This window comes from Sardina pilchardus, chromosome 13, assembly GCF_963854185.1.
Source record: "Sardina pilchardus chromosome 13, fSarPil1.1, whole genome shotgun sequence".
NCBI classification, from domain to species: domain Eukaryota; kingdom Metazoa; phylum Chordata; class Actinopteri; order Clupeiformes; family Clupeidae; genus Sardina; species Sardina pilchardus.
Genome location: NC_085006.1, coordinates 20272920 through 20300419, shown reverse-complemented (window position 1 = coordinate 20300419; position 27500 = coordinate 20272920). Strand labels below are relative to the sequence as shown.

The 27500-nt window shown below is 45.3% G+C and overlaps 2 protein-coding genes across 2 annotated transcripts in view; both read left to right on the top strand.

Annotated features, from left to right (window-relative positions):
- Positions 1-10574, top strand: part of LOC134099709 (myelin protein zero-like protein 2) — a 19551-nt gene extending 8977 nt beyond the window's left edge. Inside the window, exons 2-5 of the mRNA XM_062552695.1 lie at positions 4619-4788; positions 6541-6751; positions 7174-7339; positions 8723-10574. Of these exons, the coding sequence (XP_062408679.1) occupies positions 4619-4788; positions 6541-6751; positions 7174-7339; positions 8723-8879 (704 nt within the window). The 3' untranslated portion in view covers positions 8880-10574. The remainder of the gene's footprint in view (positions 1-4618; positions 4789-6540; positions 6752-7173; positions 7340-8722) is intronic.
- A 3086-nt stretch (positions 10575-13660) lies between these two features.
- Positions 13661-27500, top strand: part of mpzl3 (myelin protein zero-like 3) — a 17084-nt gene continuing 3244 nt past the window's right edge. Inside the window, exons 1-3 of the mRNA XM_062552950.1 lie at positions 13661-13890; positions 21106-21272; positions 27289-27499. Of these exons, the coding sequence (XP_062408934.1) occupies positions 13821-13890; positions 21106-21272; positions 27289-27499 (448 nt within the window). The 5' untranslated portion in view covers positions 13661-13820. The remainder of the gene's footprint in view (positions 13891-21105; positions 21273-27288; position 27500) is intronic.

Here is a 27500-nt window from a genome sequence, read left to right as displayed (position 1 = left end):
CCCACCCCTACACACGCACACACACACCTCACAGACTCCTACTCCCACCCGGCTTTCTGGACGTATGCTCGGTAGTGACAGATCAACGATTAGAGTGACCCAGTCTTCTGTGGAGGCGCCGTCGTCTGTTGATTGAATTTCTGAGAATTACAGGTCCAGACGCGGAGCGGGAAGGGGGGGGGGGGTTGGTTGTCTCCTTATGCCCCCACCCACTCTCCACCCCAGACTTGCGTACAGCGGTTTGTACGCTACTTGTAAATTCCATTGGTTTAATACACTGTTACAAAGTCACGACCAGTCTTTAGACTTTATGTGGCTCTTAATGTTTAGTAGAAGAAAGCGAGAGGCTCCCTTCTCTGTTTGGTCCAAATGCAGTTAATACAATTTAATTACAGTATCGTATACGCGGCACCACTGGGGCCATATGGCCATTCCTTGAAAGGGACAGTGCAACCAATGAAACAATTTCAAAGAATTATGATCATACCTTTTACACACTGGGTAATAGGCTTTTGGTCTGGAGGTATAGTACATTGCTTTGTGTCTTGGACTGTTTGCCTTTGGGGGGAAAAAACCCTGAACCCGTGACACCACATAAACAACGGGAAAGATAAAGTTTACACGGCATAGGCAGAGCACAAACACTCATTCCGCTCCATTCAATCATGCTGGGGAGCATTGTTTAGGGCACACTGACAGGCCGTGTGGTGGCATGCAAGTATATACACCAAACACACACACACACGCACACACACACACACACACACACACACACACACACACACAGACACACACACACGAACACACACACACACACACACACACACACACACACACACACACACACACACACACTAGAACACACACACACACACACAGACACACAGACACAGACACACACACACGAACACACACACACGAACACAGACACAGACACACACACACACACACACACACACACACACACACACACACACACACACACACACACACACACACACACACACACACACACACACACACCGGCTGTGCAAATATGACAACCTTAACTGTACGGAGCACCTGGACAGAGTAAGCATGTGTCAGAGCCTTTAACAGCATGGGAAAAGGGCTCCTTTGATATCACAGGAAATGGAGCATGGAGCACCCTGCTCATGGGCGATTGTGGAGGGGACAGGAACTCTGACTCTCGATTACAAGACAGTCTATTCTCCTCAAGCCTAAAGGTTCACATTCACATGTATCATGTTGTCTTTTTGGGTTTTTTGTGTGATTTTTAAAAAAATCTTACACTATTCCAGCACCACATAGTGTCTCTAATTCCACAAATGAATGATCCCACTAAATGATCCAATGATTCCACTAAGGCAGTTCTGTAAACAGTAGGCACAATGATGTGTCATTACCCGAGAGGTGGGAGAATATTAGCTTTCGATGTCGCAGGAACTGGTTCACAATAGCCAACCAGCCTCATTCATCACAGTGAAAGTTCTATGATTGCAATAGAGCCGGGGAGTAGGTCATATGTGTGATAAGGTACAGTAATGAAATGACTCTTAGATACCAGCCCCTTAGATTCCACTATATCATACAGTAGCCTATATGGGGCTGATGATTGGTTTTTATCTCCTATTGTTCATGAATAATACTGATGGCTATGTGGCAAATTATTCAGTGACCTTTCTTACCCACAACAAATAGTAGTTTTCCAGACGGGGATTTTTAGACGAACCTTAATCCAGGATTAAGCCCAGACATAAACCTTAGACTAAACTTTGAAAGCAGATCCTCCACTTAAAGACTTAAAACATCCTTTTTCTCCCCCAACAAAATCCGTGCAAATATTTACCACGAGTCCTAATGTATTCAAAATGATGTGTGCTGTAAACATACTGAGATCTCTTCATGAAGTCATTGTTAGTGTAGCAGGTGTGGTGTATAATCACACGTATGCTGAAAATGGTGAATGTTGACACGTGTCTGCTGGTAGTCAACACCAGCGCTGCTAAATGCGCTCCCAGCCCTGATGTGTAACGTTGGACTGCTGCTCCAGGGGCTATCTCTCACTGATGTGGGCTAAAACCCTCACACCTTAAAACCAGATCTAAACCAAACACTACACACACACACACACACACACACACACACACACACACACACACACACACACACACACACACACACACACCGTGAGCTGTTAAATGTGTTCCCAGCGCTGACGTGTAGCGCTGTAGCGCTGGATTGGTCCTCTTAAGTGCTATCTCCAACTGATGTGGGCCCTGACTGACTGACTAAAAGCAGCTGTGGAGCTTGGCTGTGTATCACTCGGCTCCTTTGTCCATCATGCTACGCTGACCTTTCAGCTCAGCCAAATCTGCTTAGAGGTGCCAGAGGGTGGTGCTGGTGGTGGTGGTGGTGGTGTTTTGGGTGGGGGAGTTGGAGGGGCAACTTTGGGTTTTGGCCAAAACAAATCTGGGCTCCGAAAATGCACAAAAACGGTTCACTCTGTGTTTGCTTACATAATTGTAAAATATTTTGTATACATACTGCGTCAAACACACATTTGGGGCACTTTTGAGTCAGAATGCACTTCTCCGTTAGGTTCTATTAACCTCCAATCCATGTGGAATGTCCACCCTATTCATTACATGGTGCACTACTTTAATGGATATCCACCATATATTTGTTCACTTTATTCGTGGGTCTTTCCCCAAGGGGGCATTCCCAAGACCCAACAATCCCCCGTTCGCCTCAACAAAAATGGTAACGAAACAGGCCAAAAAAATCAAAATGTATTCAGAATGATTGGTTCGGTCTCATGCTGTCTGCTGCCGGCGGGTTTTAAGACACAAAACACACATGCGTCTCTCCCCTGCCACCTCCCAACAGCCCCACTGTGAATCCTGAGAGCAAGATAAGCCTTGTCATATTCTCTCCTCACTCTGCTGGCTTTTTGGCTCATTACTGTCTTGTTTTTCTCTGCCGGCAGCTGAGCAGCCTGGTTTCTCTCTCGTCCAAATGATCCGCTCTGTAACGTCATGGCCCACTATACGGCCTCTGTCTGAGCGCCGTCGTGTGAAAGTTTGCTTATTATTCCACTGCAATTAAAATGCAGGCGGTAAATCTATATTTTCACACTATGGCTCCATGTGACATTTCCCTCCTCCCAACCCTTTGGATGTGATGTTGATTTAATTTACATGTGTTAATAACGCCTTTGTTTGTAGTTGATTTAATTTACATGTGTTAATGACTCCTTTGTGTGTAGTGGTTTTGCTTTGAATGCATGTTCTTGACTGTCATTCATAAGGATAGATACTAAAAAGACTAATTTCCCCCTGATCGTTGCCCCCCCCCCACACACAAACACACACACACACACACACACACACACGCATGCACAAACTACAAAAATAGTCAAGACACACAGAACACTTGAAGACTGTCACTGCCACAGCCACTGGGTCTATCAGCATGTTTTTCGTGCAAAACATTTCTCTCATGGTTTACCTTCACGTGGCTCCCGTGTGAACCTACTCTCGCACTTTGCCATGGGCATTACTGCACCAACCTGACGGTTGACTCACTGTGCCTCATCGCTCTGGCAGCTCAGTCAGCCATGCATGCGGCTGACACCCTGAGGCCCAGGACCCTGCAGCAGAGCACAGTCAGTATCGGTGCTAGGTGTCCTACTGGCTTAAAGCTGGCTCGTCCCTGTAAATCTACAGACGCATGCGTGCACAAACACACACACACACACACACACACACACACACACACACACACACACACACACACACACACACACATATGTGCATGCGGCGCGCGCGTGCACACCCACACACACCCACACACACACACACACACACACACACACACACACACATGCACACACATACACACACACACAAACAATCTCATCCCAAATCCTCTTAGTCCCGGGGTATTGCCGCTTTGCTGTAAGAGGATCCATAACACTCTCAGGCATGACTGTTCCCCCAAAGAGGAACCCTTGAGTTCTTTGGGTTCCATAGGGTTCCTTGCAGCAATGGCAGATAGGAAAAGGAACCTGTAAATGGCATCTGCTTGTTATTTGAAGATTTTCTAGAGTTTTCTTTTTAGAATGACAACCCAGATACCCCTAACATGTCCTTGTCATAACAACTAAATGTAATTGGGTGTTATGGAGTTAGAGTGCTGTGCTTATGTGTAGCCTCAATAATCTGACACCTGCCCCATTTCAAAGAAACCAAGCATATGTTGTTTGTCACTTATTTACATTCGGTCAGACAGAAAGTGTGTTCAAATGACCATACACGGAGGTGTGCTTTGAAATATGAAAACGAACCTTCTGACGACAACACTCAAACACTGTTAATACATTCAAATATATACATTTAAATGGGCACGTTTAATTTTGGAGTTGTGCTTGCTTTGAAATATGAAAACGTTATCTTGACTAAAGCAAGCACAGCTCCAAAATTAAACGTGTCCATTTAAATGTATATGTTTGAATGTATTCAACTGTGGTTTGAGTGTTGTCGTCTGTGATTGCTTGAGATTGACCATCTCGAGTGACCGTGTGTGTGTGTGTCTTCTCCTCCTCTGTGTCCTGCAGGCCTGCGGCAGGCGGTCGGGATGCGTGTGTACACGTCTGGCGAGCAGGAGGCGGTCAACGGCACGGACGTGCGGCTCAAGTGCACGTTCGAGAGCAAGGAGAACATCAAGCCATCCCTGCTCAGCGTGTCCTGGACGTTCCGGCCGCTCGGGCCCGGCCACGACGAGTCGGTAAGGGAGCGAGAGAGAAATCACTTGTTTACGTTTACTGCGTTTGTTTTATAATTTAAGTATATAAGTATAAGTATATATACTCTTTTTTTTTTTTTAGTATATTTTTTTGGCTTTTTGCCTTTATTAGTATAGGGCAGTGAAGTGGTAGACAGGAAACAAGTGGGAGAGAGAGATGGGGTGGGATTGGGATATGACCGCAGGCCGGATTCGAACCTGGGTCCCCGTGGGCACTCGGACCCGTAAATGGTACGGGCGCCCCCTGTATATATACTCTTTTGATCCCGTCAGGGAAATTCGGTCTCTGCATTTATCCCAATCCGTGAATTAGTGAACACACACAGCACACAGTGAACACACACTGAGGTGAAGCACACACACTAACCCGGAGCAGTGAGCTGCCTGCTCAACAGCAGAGCTTGGAGAGTAGTGAAGGGTTGGGTGCCTTGCTCAAGGGCACTTCAGCCGTGGATGTAGACGTGGGAGAGCAGTGCTCAACCACTCCCCCTACCCACATTTTTCCTACTGGCCGGGGATCGAAATGACAACCCTTCAGTTACAAGCTCGAAGCCCTAACAAGTAGGCCACGGCTGTTCCCAGATATACTGTACATTTATAATTGTGCTGCAGAAACACTTTGTTGTGAACTCAAATAGCTTGAATTTCCCTTATCATAAAGGATTATCTCTAGATGTCCACCTACCTACTTAGTGATTAAATGATCAATGTATAATGGAACACTTGTCAAAAGCACTCTAGTCTACTCCCTGCGTGGTCAAATCAATGTCCGAGTTTAGACGGAGTCAGAGTGGTCAGATAAGAGTGGATGGGGGGGCACAGGGGACCATCTGTTATGTGCGGTCAGTCACAGCAGGAAGAGACACGCTTGATACTTAGTTGATAAGGGTCTTGTTTAAATAACGGACCATTTCTAGCAAACGGACAAATGACGGAAAAGGACCGTGCTTTCTGGTTTTCTGTTTTTTTATTATTATTATTGTTTTGTGTTAAACAATATGAGCAACAGAAGTTGAATTTCTTTAACTTTTTTTAGTACTCTTTGACTAAATTTGACTAAATTCCAGAAATCCTTATCAGGAATGTGACTAATATGGTTACACATAATATTGTTTTGTGTTGTTGTGGGTAAAATACAGTACAGCACCAGCAGTACTGCTGCTATCTATAGAAATGAAGTTGGCATGACCCAGTGGCTGTGGCAGTGCCTGTGTGTGTTTGTGTGTGTGTGTGTGTGTGTGTGTGTGTGTGTGTGTGTGTGTGTGTGTGTGTGCGGGGGCAACAATCAGGAGAAAAGTTGGCACGAGTTTACATGCTTTGACCATGAAGGGGTAGCCACTTTGAATGGCTGATGAATCCTAAATTCTGTGGCTGGGCAACTCATGCCTCACATCAGTGTTTGGGATTGTTTGCATGACCCCAGCCTGAGCTCTAGGGAGAGGGGGTTCCTAAGGCTATGGCAAGAGAGGGGAGGTCATCCAAAGGATCAATGGTGAAAAATATGGTACAAATGAGGTGAAAACTAAGGTACAAATGGGAATAAGATGGGAAAATTGCAAGCTGACACACACACACACACACACACACACAAACACTTGCACATGTACAAGAACAAATACACGCATGTGTGCACACACACACACACACACACACATGTGTATGCATGCACACACACACGCACACACACACTCACACACTCACATGCACACTGACTCTACCTGTTCTCGGCGCCAGGTGTTCTTCTACCAGGAGAAGCCCTACCCCCCGGCGGAGGGGCGTTTCCGCAAGAAGGCTCTGTGGGCCGGGGACATCTTGGCTGGCGACGCTTCCATCATCATCCGCGAGGTCAAGTTCACCTTCAACGGAACGTTCAGCTGCCAGGTGAAGAACCCGCCGGACGTGCACGGGAACCCGGGCACGGTGAAGCTCACGGTCGTCCACACAGGTCAGTCTCCGCTCATGAAGACACTTTCTCTGAGGACCACCACACAGGAGGACAGTTATATGGGAAAAATGTTAGTGAGTGTGAAAAATGAGTACCGGTAGTGAGTGTTAGTGAGTATGAGAAATTAGTAGTAATGTTAGTGAGTGTTAGTGAATGTTAGAAATAAGTTGTAATGTTAGTGAGTGTTTTTTTTTAGAATGTAAAACATACAACAAAGGATTCATCAGTCGACTGAAGTGTGTGTAGCCATTTTTTTCAGATTTTGTCATCTGTTGCTTCTCTTCCCTCTGCACCTGTCATCTCTCTTGCTCTTTCTTTCTCTGTGTTTCTCTCTCTCCTCCCCCTCTATCTCTCTCCACCTCCCCCCCCCCTCTCTCTCTCTCTCTCTCTCTCTCTCTCTCCCTCTCTCTCTCCTGCTGCAGCCTCCTTCTCTGAGATCGTGGTGGTGGCTGGGATCATCCTGGGGGCCATCGCGCTGATCATGGTGGTGCTGATCCTGGTGCTCTCCATCCGACGCTGCCGCAAGAAGAGGCAGAACCGCGAGCGGAACAGCGAGCTCCCGCAAACACGGAAGGACCCGACCATGTGGTGAGAGCCCGCTGAGAGGCCGAGGGTGGGTGGTGTGGTGTGTTTGGCGTGTGTGAGTGTGTAGTGGTGGTAGGGGGCAATTATTAATCTTCGACTGCCCCCCCCTACCCCCACCCCCACCTCCTCTCCACTCCACCCGAGCTCTGTGGCTAGTATCTGAAGGGGGCTTAATGGTGCTCACCTCTTGGACTTGGATTTCACTAAAGCACCAGTCAGACTCTCTCTCTCTGATGGAGGTTTATGGGTGTTGTTGTCGTGCTGTGGACCAGACCTGACCTGACCCGAGCACTCTGAGGTTGAGGACAAAAGCCTGAAGAGCTGATGGTGCCTTAGTGTTTTATCTTTCATACCTGCTATATCTACTGGAAGCCTTGCTTCAACACAGCTTCACCTTCCTGTTTGTTTGTTTGAGATTTTTTTTTTCTTTAAAAAAAAAAAAAAAAAAAAAGCAATTGTAAATATGCCTTTATGGAAAAAACAACAACAACATTCACAAGGTGAAGTCTGAATATTTCTGAGGTTATTGTACCACGCTTTTCTTTTTTTTAACACACTAATAAGGCTTTCGGGGGGAATCACATCACTGCAACTTCTCTGACCCAATGATACCTAGCAACCGGCTGTCCTTGGTTACTCAGGTTCTGCGCGGGCGTTTGGTGCTATAGAGCCACCTCAAGGTGATTTCTTGTCCCTCGATCATAAGCAGCCAATGGGCTACGAGCATTTTGTTTTAGTCAAGGGCGTCTTTCTCAGGATTGCATAAGCAAACGATGTTCCAACGCATTTCAAAGACGTGGTAGATTCTGCTGATATTTCACAATGAACGCTGGCTGAAGAAGTAGCTGGTGCTTTAATAAGACTCTGCTGCTGTTAACGCACTTCTCTTTTTTGTTACATTTCTGTTACTGCTGAGGTTGCTTGTGAACAAGCCATTTGTCTTTTGGTCTCCTTCTCCTATCTCTCCCCTCCTACTCTCTCTTTCTCTCCCTTCTCTCCTCTCTGTTTGGGGTTTTCAGGCCTTTCTGAGTGTTTTGCCTCTGCTCTCTATGAACAACAGTGCTTTCAAATTTGTACCATCACTCCAGACCACATTCTGACATAAAAACAACAGATACCGCTGTTGTTCGAGAGAGCAATTTCTTTCACCCCACTGACGTGAAACACGAAGATTTCCTCAGCTTTTTTCATGGAAGAAGTCTAAGGAACACTTGCTGCATACAATGCTACACGACAGCAACCTCCAACAGGAATTTCCTGTTTACCCTCACATAATTTGACCCTGTCTTGTACTGTGTGTGTGTGTTGTGTGTCTTTGTGTGTGTGTGTGTGTGTGTGTGTGTGTGTGTCTTGTTTGTGTGCAAATGCACGTGTACAAACAAATAGCCACCCTGCAAAAGCAGTGCACCTCTATGTGGAAGTGTCTTCGTTTGAAGTTGACAGTTCCGATGGCATGATCTCGGACCCGAGCACTCCAGAGTCCAGCTCCTCTGAGGAAGATGAGCCGAGCTCAGACGAAGACGAAGGTGACGACTCAGACTGACGATCGACCAGCAGCACCCCCTGAAAAGGACGAGACCAAGTGTTATGGAGAGAGTGAAGACGAGAGATGTAAAGTATGGGATCCTGAAGTACTTGTAGTGTCCGGAGGAATGTTACGAGGAATCCTGAAGTATTTGTGTTTTCCGTGCTGTCCTGCTCCTGCCGAGCGGCCGGCATGATCAAACGGGATGAAAGCAGACTGAGGATGAACAGATGGGAAACGCACTGCCAGAGATGCAGGCCTCTGCCAAACACAGTCAAAATCAATGTGGCGGAAGAACCACACGTTACAAATCCATAAACTGCCCCCCATCACACATCCATTTTTACAGGAGTTAACACACGCGCTCAGCTTCAAAACACACTGCGTATGAACTAAAAGAGAAGTATTTATGACTATTTATAACTGACATCTTGCAGAGCGAGCTGTTTTTCAAACAAATATTTTGCTGAAGCCTGAAGCTGTAGCATGAAATCCAAAGACAAGAGAGAACAATATTGTACTGTATGTGAAAAAAAGATTTAGAAAAATATTTTAACTTTAACTGTTAAACAGTTAACACTATAAGAATGTACAGTGGCATGCACTCAAATTGCTGAATGTTTAAAGATCCAATTGAATGCACCTGATCGTCAGGTGCTAAGTGAATTATGTGGCTTTGTTCAGGTTTTTAAAGCGATTTCGACAGTTTGACGGTCACAGTCTGTCAGAGGGGCATCCACATAGCACAAATGCCACAGATGGTTAAGCCTGACGCACACACACACAGTATTAACCTTTGCCCTACCTATCTCACTCTCCCACTGAGCGGTGTCGTACGTAGGTGTGAGTCTGCTCAAGGCTGGGCTGCCCTCTAAGACGACATCTCTCTCTCTCTCTCTGAGTGTGGAATCTGTAAGATCCCCTGTGCGCGCCTCATTGGCCCGAGGCAGGCCTGTACCTGAGTCCTGCGCCATGCCACACCACGCCCTTCCCAAATGCCTCCCCCTCTGTGGTCCATGGAAAAAACAAAGATTCCATGCCAATTCCGAAAGCCAGCCATTCCGCTGCCAAGACGTCTCCAGCGCCGTCTGATGAGGATTTTCATGCCTGCCACAGAGGAGTTCAGGAGGGGCATCGCATATTATATGACTGTTCAGAAATAGGCAAACACACACACACACACACACACACACACACACACACACACAAACACACACTCAGTCGTTCTCTCTCGCTCGCTGTCTTTCTCTCACTCTCACTCTCACTCTCACACTACATGCACTGTTTCTGTGTTGATATACACTCCCCACTGCACACTTCAATGTATTTTCCCTGTGGCTGTCAAGGGTCAAGCGGAATTGGGTGGCTCTGAAGACTTCAGTCGCTGACACTTAAAATTGAGGTCGATTGCACCTTGTGCGTGTAGAGGTGGGGACTAGGCAGTCGGCACACACACACACTCTGGTCTGAAAACCCTTTTCACTGATGCATGTTAAACTTGCAACCTCTCTGTGGTGAAAACTACTAACAATTTTAACATGTCTTTTTATATGAGATGTTTTATATGAGCATAATGACAATTGTGTTACATGAAGTTGATATATTTTTTATTGGTTTATCAAAATATTTCACCTTTTTCCACTGAATGGTATTCTTTCAAATTTAATGTAAAATTGAAATGTAGATTTTTATAATAAAAAAAGAATGGTTTAGCAGTTACCTTGAGTTACACTGTGCACTTATGTTTTTAGATGAACTGTCGAACATCTTGCTCCCATAAACACGAATGCATCCTCTGTGCCATGAGAATCACAACAGTACATTTCTATCACGCCAGCCATAATCGTCAAATATAGTAACACCTTCATGTTATCTGTGTCAACGCACACTGATATTCTGATCGAGCGACCTGCCTGCATTGTGGTTACAGTAAAAACCTGCACACCTTATGCATAGCTTTGACCAGCAGGTGTCACTGTAGGGCCACTGGCCACTGGGCTCAGTATTGCCACAGGCTCTCTGGGATAATTGTCTTCCCCCTGAGGCCTCATAGCACACATAGCAGTCTAACAGCCTCTAATGTCGGTGCCACAGGAAGAGGTCCAATTGCAACCAAATCTCTTCTCTTAACTCGTTTATCTGCAGCTTTGAAAGCTACATATCAGTCTCTAACCATACAAACCACAATAAACAGAGAGCAATTTCGACCTGCTTTAAAGGAAGTGTGTGTGTGTGTGTGTGTGTGTGTGTGTGTGTGTGTGTGTGTGAGAGAGAGAGCGCTAAGCACGAATAGCTTGTGGGCATGTGGAGACACAGGATGATCTTTCTGGCTGTATGTGTGTCTGTTTGTCCCTGTCTGTCATCTCTGTGTGTCCCTGTCCAACACCCACCCCTGCTCAGACATACAGTATAGACCACTCTATATGTGTGTGCGTGTGCAGTTGTGTATGTGTATGTGTCTGTTTATTTGTGAGTGTGTGTGTGTGTGTGTGTGTATTTGTGTATGTGTGTGTGTGCTGTGTGTGTATGTGTGTGTGCGTGTGTGTGTGTGTGTATGCGTGTGTGTATCTGTGCATTTGTGTGTGTGTGTGTGTGTGTGTGTGTGTGTGTGTGTGTGTGTGTGTGTGTGCGAGTGTGTGTGTGTGCGTGTGTACAGTATGTGTGTGTATGTGTGTGTGTGTGCGTCTGCGTGTGTATGTGTGTATGTGTGTGTGTGTGTGTGTGTGTATGTGCATTTGTGTGTGTGTGTGTGTGTGTGTGTGTGTGTGTATGTGCATTTGGGTGTGTGTGCGTGCATATACATGAGCATGGTGTGAAGGTGCAGTGGTTAAAGTCTACTTGGGCTCAGTGTAGGTTGCTGAATGGCAATGAATAAGGAGAGGGAGTGGCCAGCAAGCACAGCTATTCAATAACATCCCCCACGCATGAAGCCCTGCCCAGGCCAGCACTGACAGAACACACACACTCACACTCAAGAGAGAGGGAGAGGGAGAGGGAGAGGCACACACACACACACACACACACACACACACACACACACACATATACAGTATAGACAGAGAGACACACACACACACACAAACACACAGAATCACACAGCCTCACCTATAATCTCTCTCATACACACTAATGTGGGAGCGCATTCTTACAAACCAAACTGCCACGCCCTGAAGTTATCAAGATCACAGAGGTGTGACCAGACAATTGCGCAATATCCACTGAAATCCCTACGCACACGCAGAGTAACACACCTATCGGCACAGGTAGGTTGCCGAGGTATTACCTGCATGATGGGCTAATGGAAATGTTGGATGAAACTTCATAATGGTATGTGAGTCGTACACAGAACACCCATCAGCTCAATAATCCTCTCGTTAGATGCAGCCACCCCCCTCTGGTGGTGGGGCTGATGTCTGTATAGGCAACTGAAGGAGTTAGTAGTACAATCACTGTTTACTGTTAATAATTCCACTTCTAATGAAGGACACATTTTGGTGAGAATGTCCGGTTTCTAAATTACAAAGTGCAAGTGCAAATGCACCATATTTGTGCAGTAAAAAAGTACTAAATGTATTGATGTTTCCAACTCCTCTTTCCAAACTCCAACCTCTTTACTTGTATTACTGGATAACAGTATTTCACCAAATCACATTTATCAGGAAACTTATAAAAGAGGGGGGAAAAAAGCATCTCACTTCTGGAGATGCTCTACTATACCCGGACCTGTGAGGCTCAAGATGGCGCGGTCAGTCACTATAGGCCCTCTCCAGTTTCCCTTTGTTCATTTTGCTGTGCTGAAATCTGATAAAGTGAAGGACTGCCAGAGTGGCCAGACAAACACACAGTGCAGGACTGTGTGATCTCTCGTTCCCACATGAAAGATAGAGAGATGTTTTGTTCTCGTTTGGAAATTCACCGTGCACCATGCCAAACAGAGACTTCTTTCAAACCTGGTGCATCAAAAAAGGGGGGGGGGGGGGGGTGCTACACACACACACACACACACACACACACACACACACACACACACACACACACACAAACACACACAGCACCACACACACACACACACACACACACACACACACACACACACACACACACACACACACAAATAGCCTAACTGAAATAAATATTATTGCATTATCTAACATCCTCCCTCAGGTATAAGTTGGCTTATCGTGGGTCTCTGTGGTCCCCCCCCCCCTCATCTCAAAATCTCTGTACTATGAGATAGGATGATCTAATTGTTGGTCAAAATAGAATATTTTCAAAGGATGGGCAATACCTCTCTATGGGCTAGTAAACAGAGGACCAAAAATAAACTTCAAAAGATTCGCTTGCATGGGCCTGAGATAAACTGTGTGCAAAATGGCTGAAGAAAATAAACACTAGCCTATCCCATTAGGCTTAATTGCATGGCTAAGGGCCTGTCATTTGGGATGAAGATGGTGGAAATAACTCCTAGAAAAAAAACTCTCTGAACTTCATCGGCCAAGGACGTGCAGCCAGAGAAGGTGAACTGTATTTGAACCAATTCCAATATGCAAAACATACACATAAATCTGGGCCTATTTAAACCGCACACGTAGATAGGCTAGTAGAATAGTAGGCTATATAAAAAACGACGAGGCTGAACAAAAGCACATAGAAACTGAACAAAAGCGCAAAGATTTTAATCCCCTGAGACAATTGAATAACGCTATCATGTCTAAGTTATGGTAGATTTTCACATACACACACACACTCACCCATACATAGCCTACACACACTCATACACATGCAGTCACTTCCTGAAACACCTGTTTGTCAGGTACGCCTGTTGTATCCTCCTGCTGCTACGCATAGGAAAGGGTGACTCACGAAAAAATATGGAGGACGAGACGAAACCTTACGTGTGATTTTGTTTTAGTTCTCATTATTATTTTACTCCTGTAATATTTATCCAAGTTTCAGATTATGGATTTACGTGAACCTGTGAGGATATCTCTCAACCGCGTTCTCTTTGAGTGTCTTGTGCTGATCACTGGTAAGTTTTGCCATTCAAGTTGGACTCCATTAGAATACTCCTAGCCTGAAACGTCACATATATCGTCGAAGATGTTGAAATTCCATGGTTTACCATTAGAACCACGAACCATCAGCTTTACAGTAGCCTACGTAGTTTATGGTTATTATGAGTTTGAAACAAACTACTCTCGGAATGTAAGTTGTTGAGTCGCTTTTTTTCTTTCGTTTTTCTTCGTCCAAAACAACTCACCTTTGCTGGTGAACAGTAGCCTATAGATTTCTACTCGGAGTATCTTTTTATTTTGAGATCTGATCTACAAATATACATTAGGTAGCCTATAAGTAAAGAATACAGACTTTATAGGCAACATTTTCATAAGACTAACCATGGGCCAGTGTTAACGTACTGTAGGCTATTTGTTTTTCCCTATCGTGATAGGCTACTCAAGGAAGACAAATTATACACTCATTTTTATACAGGAGGCTTATCTACTCTTTGACTTATATCACGATACGGTTGCACTCTGATCAGTGTAAGCGTGGCAATCTACAGTTTTTTGAACGTACAGGTGATTGTTTACATTGTAACGGGCAGCGCGTTGAGGTAGGCCTGAGGCCTATCCTTTCATATAGCCTATCGAAGGCAAAAACAACTTTAGATATCCCCATGTCATTAATTTCATTTAGGAAGTAGGCTACATAGATGGGCAATTTTGACCGAGAGATTCACAACCATTCCATTTAGGCCTGATTCGAGAGTAGGTATAGAAAGTTATGGTAGGTGAAATATATGCTGTATGAGTGGACAATCGAACAGGCTACTAGCTGCCAAAAAGACCAGGGAACGATATTTCAGTCACTCCCTCTCACCCAAGGAATAACAACACCCTTGCCAGCAAACATGGCACTTTTTGACATGCACATGATTTGTCATGCACGACCAGTTTTTGCTAATTGCTGCTTTCCAATGGATGCAATGGGGCCAGCTGGCTTTTTCAGATAACAAATTCCCACAGTCCAGTAGGCCTACCTTCACAGCTTTTGCACTGGCTAAAAATGTTTCCTGAATAAATGCACTGCCTCCTCAACGTAGCTGCCTCATTGAACAACACCTCAGCTGTCTTCTCTGCATTGATCCAGACTCCTGAAACGACACACATGCGAAAGTGACCTAATCAGAGATTCAACACGTGTCCATACCTGTCTCCTTCGGACCCTTATTGAGGTGTAATGTATTTGCAGGCCAGTATTGACTCATTGTAAGGATTTGGAGGCGTTCAGGGCTTTAATTGAGGGCACATGTGTGTTTGAGTGTGCATCTGCATACCTATGAGCCCGCAGGAGTTCTGTAGGTCACTGAGGGCAAATGGATTAGCACAAAATTCAATATGGCAGCTCCCGGCTCAAATGGCGAGACGAGCAGAAGTCGTTCACCTCTCCGTAAGAGAGGCTGAAAGAGCGGATTTCATATTCTCTGTGTTTCTAACTGCATCATCCAACCTACCATCTCTTCGTACAGTCAGACAGACAGGAAGACACCATCTTTTTTTTTCGGCTGGTGAGAGGGAGAGAAGTTAGAGAGAGGAGAACTTAGCTGGAAGTAATTGTCAGTTAGGAAAGGACTCGCACGAAAGACATTTCATACAGTTGCAGCTGGCAACAAACACACACACACACACACACACACACACACACACACACACACACACACACACACACACACACACACACACACACACACACAGTCCTAGAATTCTGCATCAGTAACTAGCGGGTCTGGGCCAGTTAAGACCCGGACCAGGGCCGGAGCTCACAACTGTCTGTGGCTGGTGCATTTTTAGTCCAGCACAGCAAGAATTTCTCGATTGAATTGGACTTCACATGGTGAGTGATATAAGGGTCTGAATGTGTTTCCAAGAGGAGGCTCTAACCAATTTGTTTGGCTTCAATGAAATGCTGCACACTGAGGTGTATTGTAGACCTCTGAATCTGTTGTAAATAACTCACAAGATAGAGGGTTTTTTTTTCTCAACCCATCCTCTGCCAAAGAGACTGATTTGGGGTGTGTGTGTGTGTGTGTGTGTGTGTGTGTGTGTGTGTGTGTGTGTGTGTGTGTGTCTGTCTGTGTGTCTGTCTGTCTGTCTGTCTGTGTGTCTGTGTGTCTGTGTGTCTGTGTGTGTGTGTGGGGTGTAGGGTAGTGAAGGTGAGGTAGTCGTCGTACTGTACGTATTCACAGAATGCAATGAGGCAATGGATTTTGAATAATTAACAGCCCTGGTAGCTTCTGCCAAATCATAGACAGAACAAGCAGAACAACACCAATCTCCTTCTCGCATCCACGCACAATAGCACATCACATTCCCCAGCACTGCCAGTGGGCTACACCCTACTGTAGTGAGCCTTCACACCACAACAAACCAATTCACATTCCCAATATCAACCGAATCTGTTCTGTTTTTATTTAATTGTAGTTACCAGAAGCAAAATTATAGTGATGATGATGGATTATAATTGCAGAGCATACGCTGAATATGGTTGAAAAGAATGAGCTGAGTATTACATTCTGGTTTTGGAAATTACTACAACAGAGAAAGGATCTATTTTATATGAGATTGTTGGAAACCAAATGCACAACCAATGTGTTTTGAGAGCCACGTTAACACTCTCTCTCTCTCTCTCCTTGTTTCTTTCTTTTTGTCTTTATCTTCCTTTCTTTCTTTCTTTCTTTCTATCTCTCGCTCTCTCATTCTTTCTCTCTCCCTCTGTCTCCATCAAACTAGTCTCTGTTATTCTAGCTATCCAGGCATATATCTCACCTAGTCAGCTACAAGGTTACTCTTTCACACTCTCACCCCCCTCACAGCATACAACACCCACACACACACACACACACACACACAACACACAACACCCACACCCACACACACACACGAGAGGTAAAGCCAGAGGATAGGAACACTATGTAGTGTCTACCACCAGCTGGGCCTGCCAGCCTGCCATGCTATTTCGCAGGGGCACAAGCCTCAGGGGAGTCAGTAACGCATTGTATGATTTTTCACAACTGGCAGTTCATGTTTAGTTCTGCTGGGCTTCAAAAAAAACAATCTAGCAGGCAAATTGCTTTCAGCAGCAGAGAAAAAAGGTCTGCTTTGCAGATATGATTTTTTGGAAATATAAAGCCAATCGGGAATTTTAAGCCATTGGTAACAGAGTGTGTCCATTAGATTGAACAAGTATAAGAATAAGTCATAGTAATCTATTCTAAGTGTTTTAAAAATGATGGGGCACATTTGAAGCGATGCTAGTTTCACTTCAAACCAGGTTTGTGTTGATTTACATCCTGTAGCAGTCAGTGGCTTGGTCATAACTTTAATGTCTACATCTGAGTCCATGTCTGTTACCATATCAGCTGGTGTGAGTCATAGTTTATTGAACATTTGTGCTAATGGCAGATAATGTGCTGCATAATGTCTTTCACCTGAGGAGTTAGCAGTTCTGTGGCAGTGGTGGTTGGAGGTGGTGCCTCCATGAGAAAGGGTGACTGTGAAGGCCAATGGAAAAAGGAAACGTGTTGGGCTGAAGATTGAGATAAAGACAAAAATAAAGAAATAAGGAGAGAGAGAGAGAGACAGTGTTAACGTGGCTCTCAAAACACCTTGGTTGCGCATTTGGTTTCCAACAATCTCATATAAAATAGATCCTTTCTCTGTTGTAGTAATTTCCAAAACAAGAATGTAAAACTCAGCTCATTTCTTTCAACCATATTCAGCGTATGCTCTGCAATTATAATCCATCATCATCACTATAATATCACTTTTGGTAACTACAATTAAATAAAACAGAACAGCTTTGGTTGATATTGGGAATGTGAATTGGTTTGGTGTGGTGTGAAGGCAGTTCAGTTTGAATTAGCGGATGCAGTTTGAGTAATTGTTTAAGCGAAAATGTTGATTCTGGCTTATTAAATTAGAATATTTTCTTGTTTCGTTTCTCCTCCATGACCGTAAACTCAATGCTGAAAGTATATTGGAGGCATTGGATGTCATGTGGGGCTTTTGGAAACACAGATCCTCATTTCTTTTTTTTAATTTCCTGAAATGCGATAGACTAATAGCTACAATTGATTAATTAAGACAATAATAGTCTTGATACAGCCCTAATGGTGTAGTAATAGAGGTGAAAAAAAAGTCCTCGCTGTCACCCATGAAGCTAATTCACATCTACAAACTGTACCTCACATGGCAACTGAGATGACCAACTGTTAGTCCGTGAGCCAGAGGGGTTGGTCGTTACCGAAAAAGTGGCAAAGGCTACCATACCTTTTCTGAAAGCCTGGAATCTCAGCTTTTCAATGATGTATGATGGCCATCTGACAAAAGTAGCTGTTTTGAGTTATGATGCATAATGTAAACTAAGGTTGAAGAAATAATGCGTATAAATCAAGCAGAACACTGAAATATTTTATTTTGTTATGTTTGGTATCATTTTAAAGGGGAGACTCTGAGCTTTCATTTAGATCCTTTTGTGAACATTTTGGATAAGTACAGCCAACCCTGGAGCTCTTCAAACCTTTAATCACACACATTTTCCTGCCATTTCCCTGCCATCTTTTGTCTTTTAATCCTGTGGCACCTGGGAACATCAGAGAAACAAAATCCAAACACTGAAATACTGGCATGACCCTAAGGATTCAGAAAATGTATCATTTACCCATATTATCTGATTTGGAGGGGATGATTTTCCGTCTTATATCAGACATGGCGTTTTTTCAAAGACATAAACAGTAGTGTACTATTACCCTTAAGGTTAATTTGTTGATATGTCGAGTTGAAAATCTGAGGTAAATATATTTGAAATAATAATTATTGATACAGATAATTTTGAAAAAGTTGTTATACAGTGCAACACACTGACATGAGGAGTGACACAGTCCCTCTTGCATGAGCAGGACAGAAACTCAAGTACTGCTTGTGGACCAATGGAGACATTGAACCAGTCTATGGAGAGCTGTAAGTCACCATCTTGGTCCAGTCTAGACCACCCATGCTCAACTGGGGAAGGAACTTCAGGGTTGTTCTCGAGGCATCTTCTCCAGATAGCACCTTGATAGTTAGCTCTGAGGCCGTGCTTCCTGAGAGAATCCGAGCATGGAGTTAACTGCCAGGATTCTACGCCTTTCTTTGCACAAAAAAAGTGCATACTTCATTTCATTGATGTTGGTGATTCTGGACTTGGAGCTGTACATTTGACATGTGAACTCCTTTAAGGATGCATACAACTCAGGTGTCATTGCCCAGTCTGCCCCAACCTTCTGAAAGGTCTCACAGAAGTTTTCATTCTTCTGAAAAAGTTTTAGGGCTGACACTTGGCCTGCAAATGCACTTACAGTATCGCACCCTGTATATACGTGTATTTTCTTGCCTGAGAACAAGGCATTCATTTTTTTATGTAAATTCCAAGAAAGTGGGGACCTGATATAAATGATATGTGGTGGATATGTATTAAGGACCTTTTTAACTATCTAAAAATGCTGAGAATGCTGAATAACAACTTTTTCAAAATTATCTGTATCAATAATTATTATCTAAAATATATTTACCTCAGACTTTCAACTTGACATAATACCAACAAATTAACCTTAAGGGTAATAGTACACTACTGTTTATGTCTTTGAAAAAACGGCATCTCTGATACAAGACTGTAAATCACCCCCTCCAAATCAGATAATATGGGTAAATGATACATTTCCTGAATCCTTAGGGTCATGCCAGTATTTCAGTGTTTGGATTTTGTTTCTCTGATGCTCCCAGGTGCCACAGGATTAAAAGACAAAAAATGGCAGGGAAATGGTAGGGAAATGTGTGTGATTAAAGGTTTGAAGAGCTCCAGGGTTGGCTGTACTTATCCAAAATGTTCACAAAAGGATTTAAATGAAAGCTCAGAGTCTCCCCTTTAAAATGATACCAAACATAACAAAATAAAATATTCCAGTGTTCTGCTTGATTTATACACATTATTTCTTTAACCTTAGTTTACATTATGTGTCATAACTCAAAACAGCTACTCTTGTCAGATGGCCATCGTACATCATTGAAAAGCTGAGATTCCAGGCTTTCAGAAAATGTATGGTAGCCTTTGCCACCTTTTCGGTAACGGTTTCCATAATTTGAGGCCCTGGCTCACGGTCTTTGTGTCCAGTAGATGATATTCACAGTGACTGCCCACCACTGTTGGCTGACTGTCAATGGGCCTCTCTCAACATCCCTCCTCGATCCTCGGTCCTCCAGACTCGTTCCCACTGATCTATAACTGGCACTGGATAGACTATCCCATTGTTGCCACCCCATCATTCTTTATGTAGATCAGTGAGAACGAGGACTGAGGAAGGAAGGGAGTATATAAAACACGAACGAGAGGCACCCAAGGTCTGTGCGCTCTTATCCACAAAACCCTTTTGGTGTCTGTGGTACGACATCATCATCATGTGACGTGTGAAATCTCAGTTGTGATGTGTGCGACTTTGTAACTGAGATCAACCTGGTGGGAGTATAGCTGAAATGGACTCACCAAGGCCGTCCATTGCTTTTCTTTAGACGAGTTTATTCACTGAGCTATTGCTCAGTGATACAAAACGGGGGAGGGGGGGGGGGGGGGGCACTTGCTATTTGCACTGTAAATGGCTCAGAGGCTTAATGGCTAATATGAGACACTAACAAATTACTACATGAAGGAATCTCACATTCTAGAGGATCTTTTTACATGTAGATCTTTTGGAATCTTAAAACACCGTTAATGGCCAGTTAATCACATTCCAACTGGCACTTGATGGTTTTTGCATCAACAAAACCCAAACTCTGCCTGTCTCCTCACATCGTTAGTTCTGTATTTATTCCTTATCTCTCTGCCTTCTTATCTGGCTCGCTTACAAAAAGGGCTTTTTTTGGCTGATGCAAATTTCTTCGAGGAAAGATCAATAACGAAGCACGTGAAGCATGCTGTATGTCAGTGGTGTTGGCTTGAACATCTAGCAGCTCAAATTCTCACCATACTGTTCCATACATTCCTCCTAGACTCTTAATGTAAAACATTAGGCTTCTTAAACAACTAGTTAAGGCAACCAGTCATCATCTCTCCCCGTTGCCTGGGATGATTCTCCATGGCCTACCCCCATGATATTCTACAATTACTGTTGTACAGTTGTTCTTCACTCCCTTCTTCCTTCTTCCCCATCCAGTGCTATCCTCGGTGTCTTCCATAAAGGTGAGCGCCCCATCTGAGATCGCTGCAGTACGGGGCCAAGATGTGACCCTGTCCTGCTCGTTCACCTCCAGCAGTGGCCCAACCAGCCGCATGTCCGTGGACTGGTCCTTCACCCCCGCCGATGGCGGAGTCCGACAGTCGGTGAGTATGGCCTCTGGCGATGTCTGCTGCTGGCACAGGGTCTGGTTTGTGTCTCGTAAAAAGAGCCTTTTATGAAAGCATGGCTATGTTACGAAGACCAGTTAGAAGACGCTCTGACATGATTCAAAAGGTCATTGTGAAGAGAGCTATGGAGATTTTTTCTCTCTCTTTTTTTTTTTTTTTTTTAAACTGTCTGACCACTCTCCGTGTTGAACATTTATGTTACCTGCATCCCATTGCCAACTGTTCCTCAGCAACAGCACTTTCAAAATGGCCTCTCTTTATTGTTGGTGTTTGTCTACAGTTAATTACACCTAAACAGCCCCCCTGGACCCACGACACACTTGCAATGTGTCTCTTTCTCTCTCTTTCATGCTGACATATGGGCTCGAAGAGAGAGACAAAAAAAAAAGAGTAGTGTATGGCGTAGCGTGTTTGTTTTTTAGGCTCCTTCCTGTTGTTTGTGTGGTAGGCAGCTCACAGCACGTACCCTTGGGAAGGTTTTGCTGACACTGTTTCAGTTTTAAATGTGGAATGACTTCCCCCGCGGGGGAGGCGAAGGGACCGGTCATGTGCTGTGATGGACTTCTCTGTGCAGAGAGGCCAACTTGCTTCCCTGGGAGGTATAGACGACATGAGGCACAGCACACTCCACCGCTGAAGCAATTGTGCTTTATTGCGCTCAGTACTCTATGCTGTTCTTCAAGCTGTATTAGTGAGAGTATGTCTTCCAACAGTATGCATTGTTTTGTTTTTTTGGATGTAATACTGTTGGACACCAGCTGTAAGAAATTCAAGCGTGTGGTTTGTTTGCCTGAAGGTGACATCTAGCCTCCTTCCCCTCATCCCCCACCCCACCCTCCAATCTCTATTCCTCAGTTTTATAACTGACAGCTGCCAATCATCCATCAGCCTCAAAGTAGTGCTGCTTTAGAGGTGATGCTGATCCACTTATACGCCTTTCTAAATCTTTAAGAAGACAAGGGGAACAGCACAGAGTCACAATTAATATGTTTGCTGCGTTTAGACTTTCCCTCAGCTGAGTCCGGCTGCAGGTGTTTTGAGAATATTTTATAACAGGAGAGAGTTACAATTGATGATCGTTTTAAATTTAAGGCTGCAGCATGTGGACTTTCCCAAAAGCAGTCCCACTGCACTCACCTGTGACTGTCTACGCACTACGCACTCAGACTGCAATTGTTTGGCGAATATTTTGACATCTTTTCCACTCAGTATGCAGCGAGCGAGCGCGCGGGAGAGAGACTAGTGGGAAATGGCCATCCCTCAGTCGCACGGCCTGCCCCAGAGCAGGGGAGTCTTAAATCTGAGGTCGGAGGTCAGCTCGGCAGCATTACTTAGCGGATGCAGACAGTAAGAGGTTTCAGTAAATCTCACCGTTAAGTGACCGCTTCACCGACTGTGGCCATGCATAAGTAACCACCGGATGTCGGCGCAGTTCATATACCATCTATCTGTGTTTTAAAGGTTAATATTTCATGAGTGTCGGAAGAGTTATGCTTAGGCCTCGACTCGACTTTACTTCGGGAGAGTAATCGTGAGCAGTAGGGTGGTACAGAGAGGCTCCTTACGTAGCCTTAGCATTCTGCTTCCTGTTGTTTTTGCTCATTTTGTTAAAACTTCCACTGCTGTGTAAAGTCAGCATGAGGCTGATGGCATTCACCCGGAACGACCTCATCGCAGCCAGTGCCAGAGGGGGGATAATATCTTAAATTGAATATCCCAGTCGGACGTTACTCCAGAATGTCATCTGACCAGCCAGCCGGCCTCTCTCCGACCTGACCTCCTTAATCATTAGTTTAAAAGTCAAGTTTGCTCTCCCACTGTCATGCGAGTCAAAAGCGACAATAGCTTAATCATGACTAGACCCGTGTCATGTCATTTTGTTTGGTACATCGGTACCATACACACAATTGGATTAGCTTTGGAATTATTGAATTAGAAAGACGGTCGTTTTTGATCCATGGCTCTGGTACTTGGTCGCTTGATCGGTTTTAAAGAGCAGTCGTTCACCTAGTCTGAAGCGCCAGGTTGAGAGCGGGAACAATCACCAGTGTTCCACTAGTGAACTATCGTGACACGCTAAAAGTGCACGCTCGTCATAAGGATAATAAGTGCTTTAAAATACAGTTTGCACGCGCCACTCTTACTCCAGTGGGCACTTTCCATAATTGAATCACTCAGAAAATGATGTCATATGGGTCTTTCAGGACTTAGGGACTGATTGGATTGGCATTGAAGCCCTGGGTTTATTTACAATTACTCAGGCTCGCCTGCTTCACGTCCACAGAAACAAGTATTTCATCTGAGCATTTGCTGCAGCTGTTGTGTGTAAGTGGGCCCATAATTCCATTTAATATTGAAATGGAATGCGAAAGGGACTCCATTCGTTTGTAGGGACGCATCACGCACGCATGCAGCGAAAGTTGCATTTCTTGCACAAAACTTCCCATCAACTAAGTTTGAAATTGCGTTAGATGGCTGACTGGTGTTACACAGATGAAGCTTCCATTACTTCAGTGTTTTAAGCTTTTAGCAATTAGCATTCGCTGAGTGTTGCTACATCCATACCATGTCAAACGTGTGCATTAGTGTTTTTGCACACCAAAAGTGAGGAATTAGTGGGAGTGGTTGTACTGCATCAGTGTCTTGTGGTGATGATGAGAGAGGAAGCTATGGTCACTGAGGGCAGCGTGAGTGACCGGGTGGTGGGAAAGCCTCGCGGCCAGCTGCGTCTTGCATTGATGGGTTGCTGGCTCGCTGTCTTGCTGGCTGGATGGCTGGCTTGATAATGATGGCCTCTGAAGCTATTGAGGCACGCCGGTTAAGGATTCAGCGAAAATGTGCAGAAGCGAGTCATTTGAAGTGTAGTTGCTAGGCACCGTACTAGGCGCGCATCCGTGTGTGTCAGTGAGTGCAAGCTTGTGTGTGTGTGTGTGTGTGTGTGTGTGTGTGTGTGTGTGTCAGTCAGAGAGGAGAAGGGAGCAGACAGCGCAGTCTGTTACGTCAGAAGGCATATGAGTCAGGCTCCTTCTCTTCCTCCTCTCTCTCCATGACAGGGTGTGTCTTCTCAGAGCTGCTCATAAAAAAAACCTCTCTCATGCCCACACACTACGTCTGGCCGTCACGCCGTCCACACTTTGACCATCAGAAACTCGGAACCCCTTTTGACGGTGGACTTAACGAGCTTCCTCCGCCCCCCCCCCACTGAGATCTGGTTCAAATCTACATGACCCAGACAGCTGAAATCCAGCCACCTCGGTCAGGGGCGGCTTGTGTTGGGTGGGCCACTGGTCGAGCAGTGCTGGACCCTTATACGGGCAGATTCGGGAGGGGGGGACTCTCCAACCCTGTTAAGCTGGTGCGCGCGTCTGAGTGATGGCACTCTTGATTCTGATCAGTTGGAGTGCTTAGCTCTCGAGCCCTGGCAGAGCTCGGCGAGAGCTGACAGGGTTGTTATCCCTTAAATGGTCGCTGTTGCTTATGTGCCATTCGAGAGTGCTGCCCTCCTCCTGTAGCTCTTGACTAGTAATTGTCTCGGTACGAGAGCGCCGGCGCGCGAGCGTTAGCTAGTCGAGAGAGAGAGAGACAGAGAGAGAGAGAGAGAGAGAAAGAGAGCGCCTTGCAGCTGACGGGCTGCGGTCACTGTCCGCCGTGCCCAGGGGTTGTTGCTGTCAGGGCGAAAAAGCGAGGATACATTTTTAATCAGCCAGCAGGACGAGGGTGGACGTGGACGGGACGCGAACGTGACGTGCCCGGATCAATAGTCCGTAACTGATGTGCGACGCCACCAGCTGAATTCAGAGCAAGCGGAGCCTGTCAAGGCCTGGCCGTCAGAGACCGCCACATGCCTCAGGGCAGGTCCATACATGTGCTCACGGTTACACTTTCAAATGCTTACGTACACACACAGACACGTCGGGTATACTGTACACACACTCACACACACAGACACGGATATACACCCACCCACACACATACTCACACCCACACACACAAACAGGCATACACATACTCTCTCTCACACACACACACACACACACACAGGCACACAGACACGGATATACACACACCCACACACAGACACAGGCATACACATACTCACACTCACACACACACACAGGTACACAGACACTGACACAGACACACCCACTCACACAGACACAGGCATACATACTTACACAGACACAGACACAGGCTTACACATACTCACACAGACTCATAGACACACAGACACACACACACACACACAGACACAGGTACATCTCATGCAGACACTCACACACATGCACAAGTGACCCACACAAAATGTCTGATAGTCCAGCCCCAATGCAAATTTCAGTGGGGCCTCCTAGTGGTGAGACACAGGTCTGTAGAAGAAGGCCCCGGAGACAGTGTTGCTATTAGATTGCGTGCGCTGTCCCACCCCCTCAACCCCTACCCCCCCCCCCCCCCCCCTCCCCTCCCCTCTCTCTCTCACACACACACACAAACCACACGCTGAAGGGCTGCTAGGAGAACCCTGCTGATAAGAAGCTGTAAAGCCATAAAGCTCTGCTGATATGCGAGTCTCTGGCCGAGGTTTACTCCAGTTTTTAAGTGTTTGAGTGGAAGTTGTTGAGGAATTATGACGGGGTTTGAGTACCTCATCTCTCTCCCTTGTTTTGTCTCTTTTTATCTCACTATGTCTATGAGTCCCCCCGGAGACAAGGAATATCATTTTCTGATTGGCTGAGAAGGTGGCTATTAATACTGTATATCTGAACACCTATGAAGTAGATCTGGTAAAAAAGTTAGATCACCATTCCATATCAGTGCTCTTTTAAATAGTAACTATAACAACCATAGTAAACGGCAGCAAAGATCCTTCATTACTATCTCTGACGGCAGTTCAACTCGGATGCAGGCTTTGCAACAATGGAATTAACTGTAAACAAGATAACCAAAGTCCCCATCAGTAACCAAACAAAGTAGTGCAACAAACTGAACTTGTCTTTCTTTGTGGCTACATACAGCACATGAGTTGTATCCAGGGGCTAAGTGAGATGATGGCCGGATGACAATGTGGAGCTCAATTAGTTCCACATATTGGGACACCTCTGCGGCTGTTATGGTTAGGGGCAGCCGTGGCCTACTGGTGAGGGCTTCGGGCTTGTAACCTGAGGGTTGCCGGTTCGATCCCCGACCAGTCCACGACCTTGAGCAAGGCACCTAACCCCTCACTGCTCGAGCGCCGCTTGTTGGGCAGGCAGCTCACTGCTCTGGGTTGTGTGATTCACCTCACTGTGTGTTCACTGTGTGCTGTGTGTTCACTAATCCGGTTAAATTGGGTTAAATACAGAGAACTGAATTTCCCTCACAGGATCAAAAAAGTATATATTCTATTCTATTTTCTTCTATTCTGATTATGGTTATGGTTATGGGATTTGGCAAACTGAGGTAAAGAGTCTTGAATTTCACATAGCGTTTATGGCTGGTCGACACAACAGACGCTCATCAGAAGACCGCAGTGGGCAGTTGGGGATGTACATCTTGATGATTGAATTAAGATCCAGTCAGAGTCCTATACAATAGCCAAAGTGAGAGATTTAAATGTAATTCTGGCCACTATAGAGAGCCAGTGGAGAGGAACTAGGAGAGGAGATACGTGTGTACTCTTGATTGAAGACCAGGCATGCTGCAGCATTCTGAATCAGTCGTCTGATCTTCCTAATGTTGTAAAGGATGAACCGACATTTGATTTTGCAGTTGAGGCTACACGCTCAGAGAAGTTAAGTCAGTCATCAATTACCAAAGCCCAAGTTACGTGCCGATCTACTTGGGGTCAGTGAAGATGAGGCAAGCTGGATGTTAAATCTGTCGGGGAATAGCTGTTATAGCTCGAAACACCAAAAGCTCAATTTTTTAGAGATTATGGTCTTCATCCCCTCATCCCCTTTCACTAATCTTAACTTTGCCCCCCCCCCCGTCCCCCTTCCCCTCTCTTCTCCTCCTTCAGATGTTCCACTTCTACGGGACGCCGTTCCCCCCCGTCCAGGGTCCGTTTAAGGATCGGATCAAGTGGCTGGGCAGTCCGTCCCGGGGCGAGGCCACCATCCAGCTCCTCAACGCCACCCTGGCCGACAACGGCACCTACACCTGCTCCGTCAAGAACCCTCCGGACACGCACGGCGCACCCTCCCAGACCGTGCTCACCGTCACGCCCAAAAG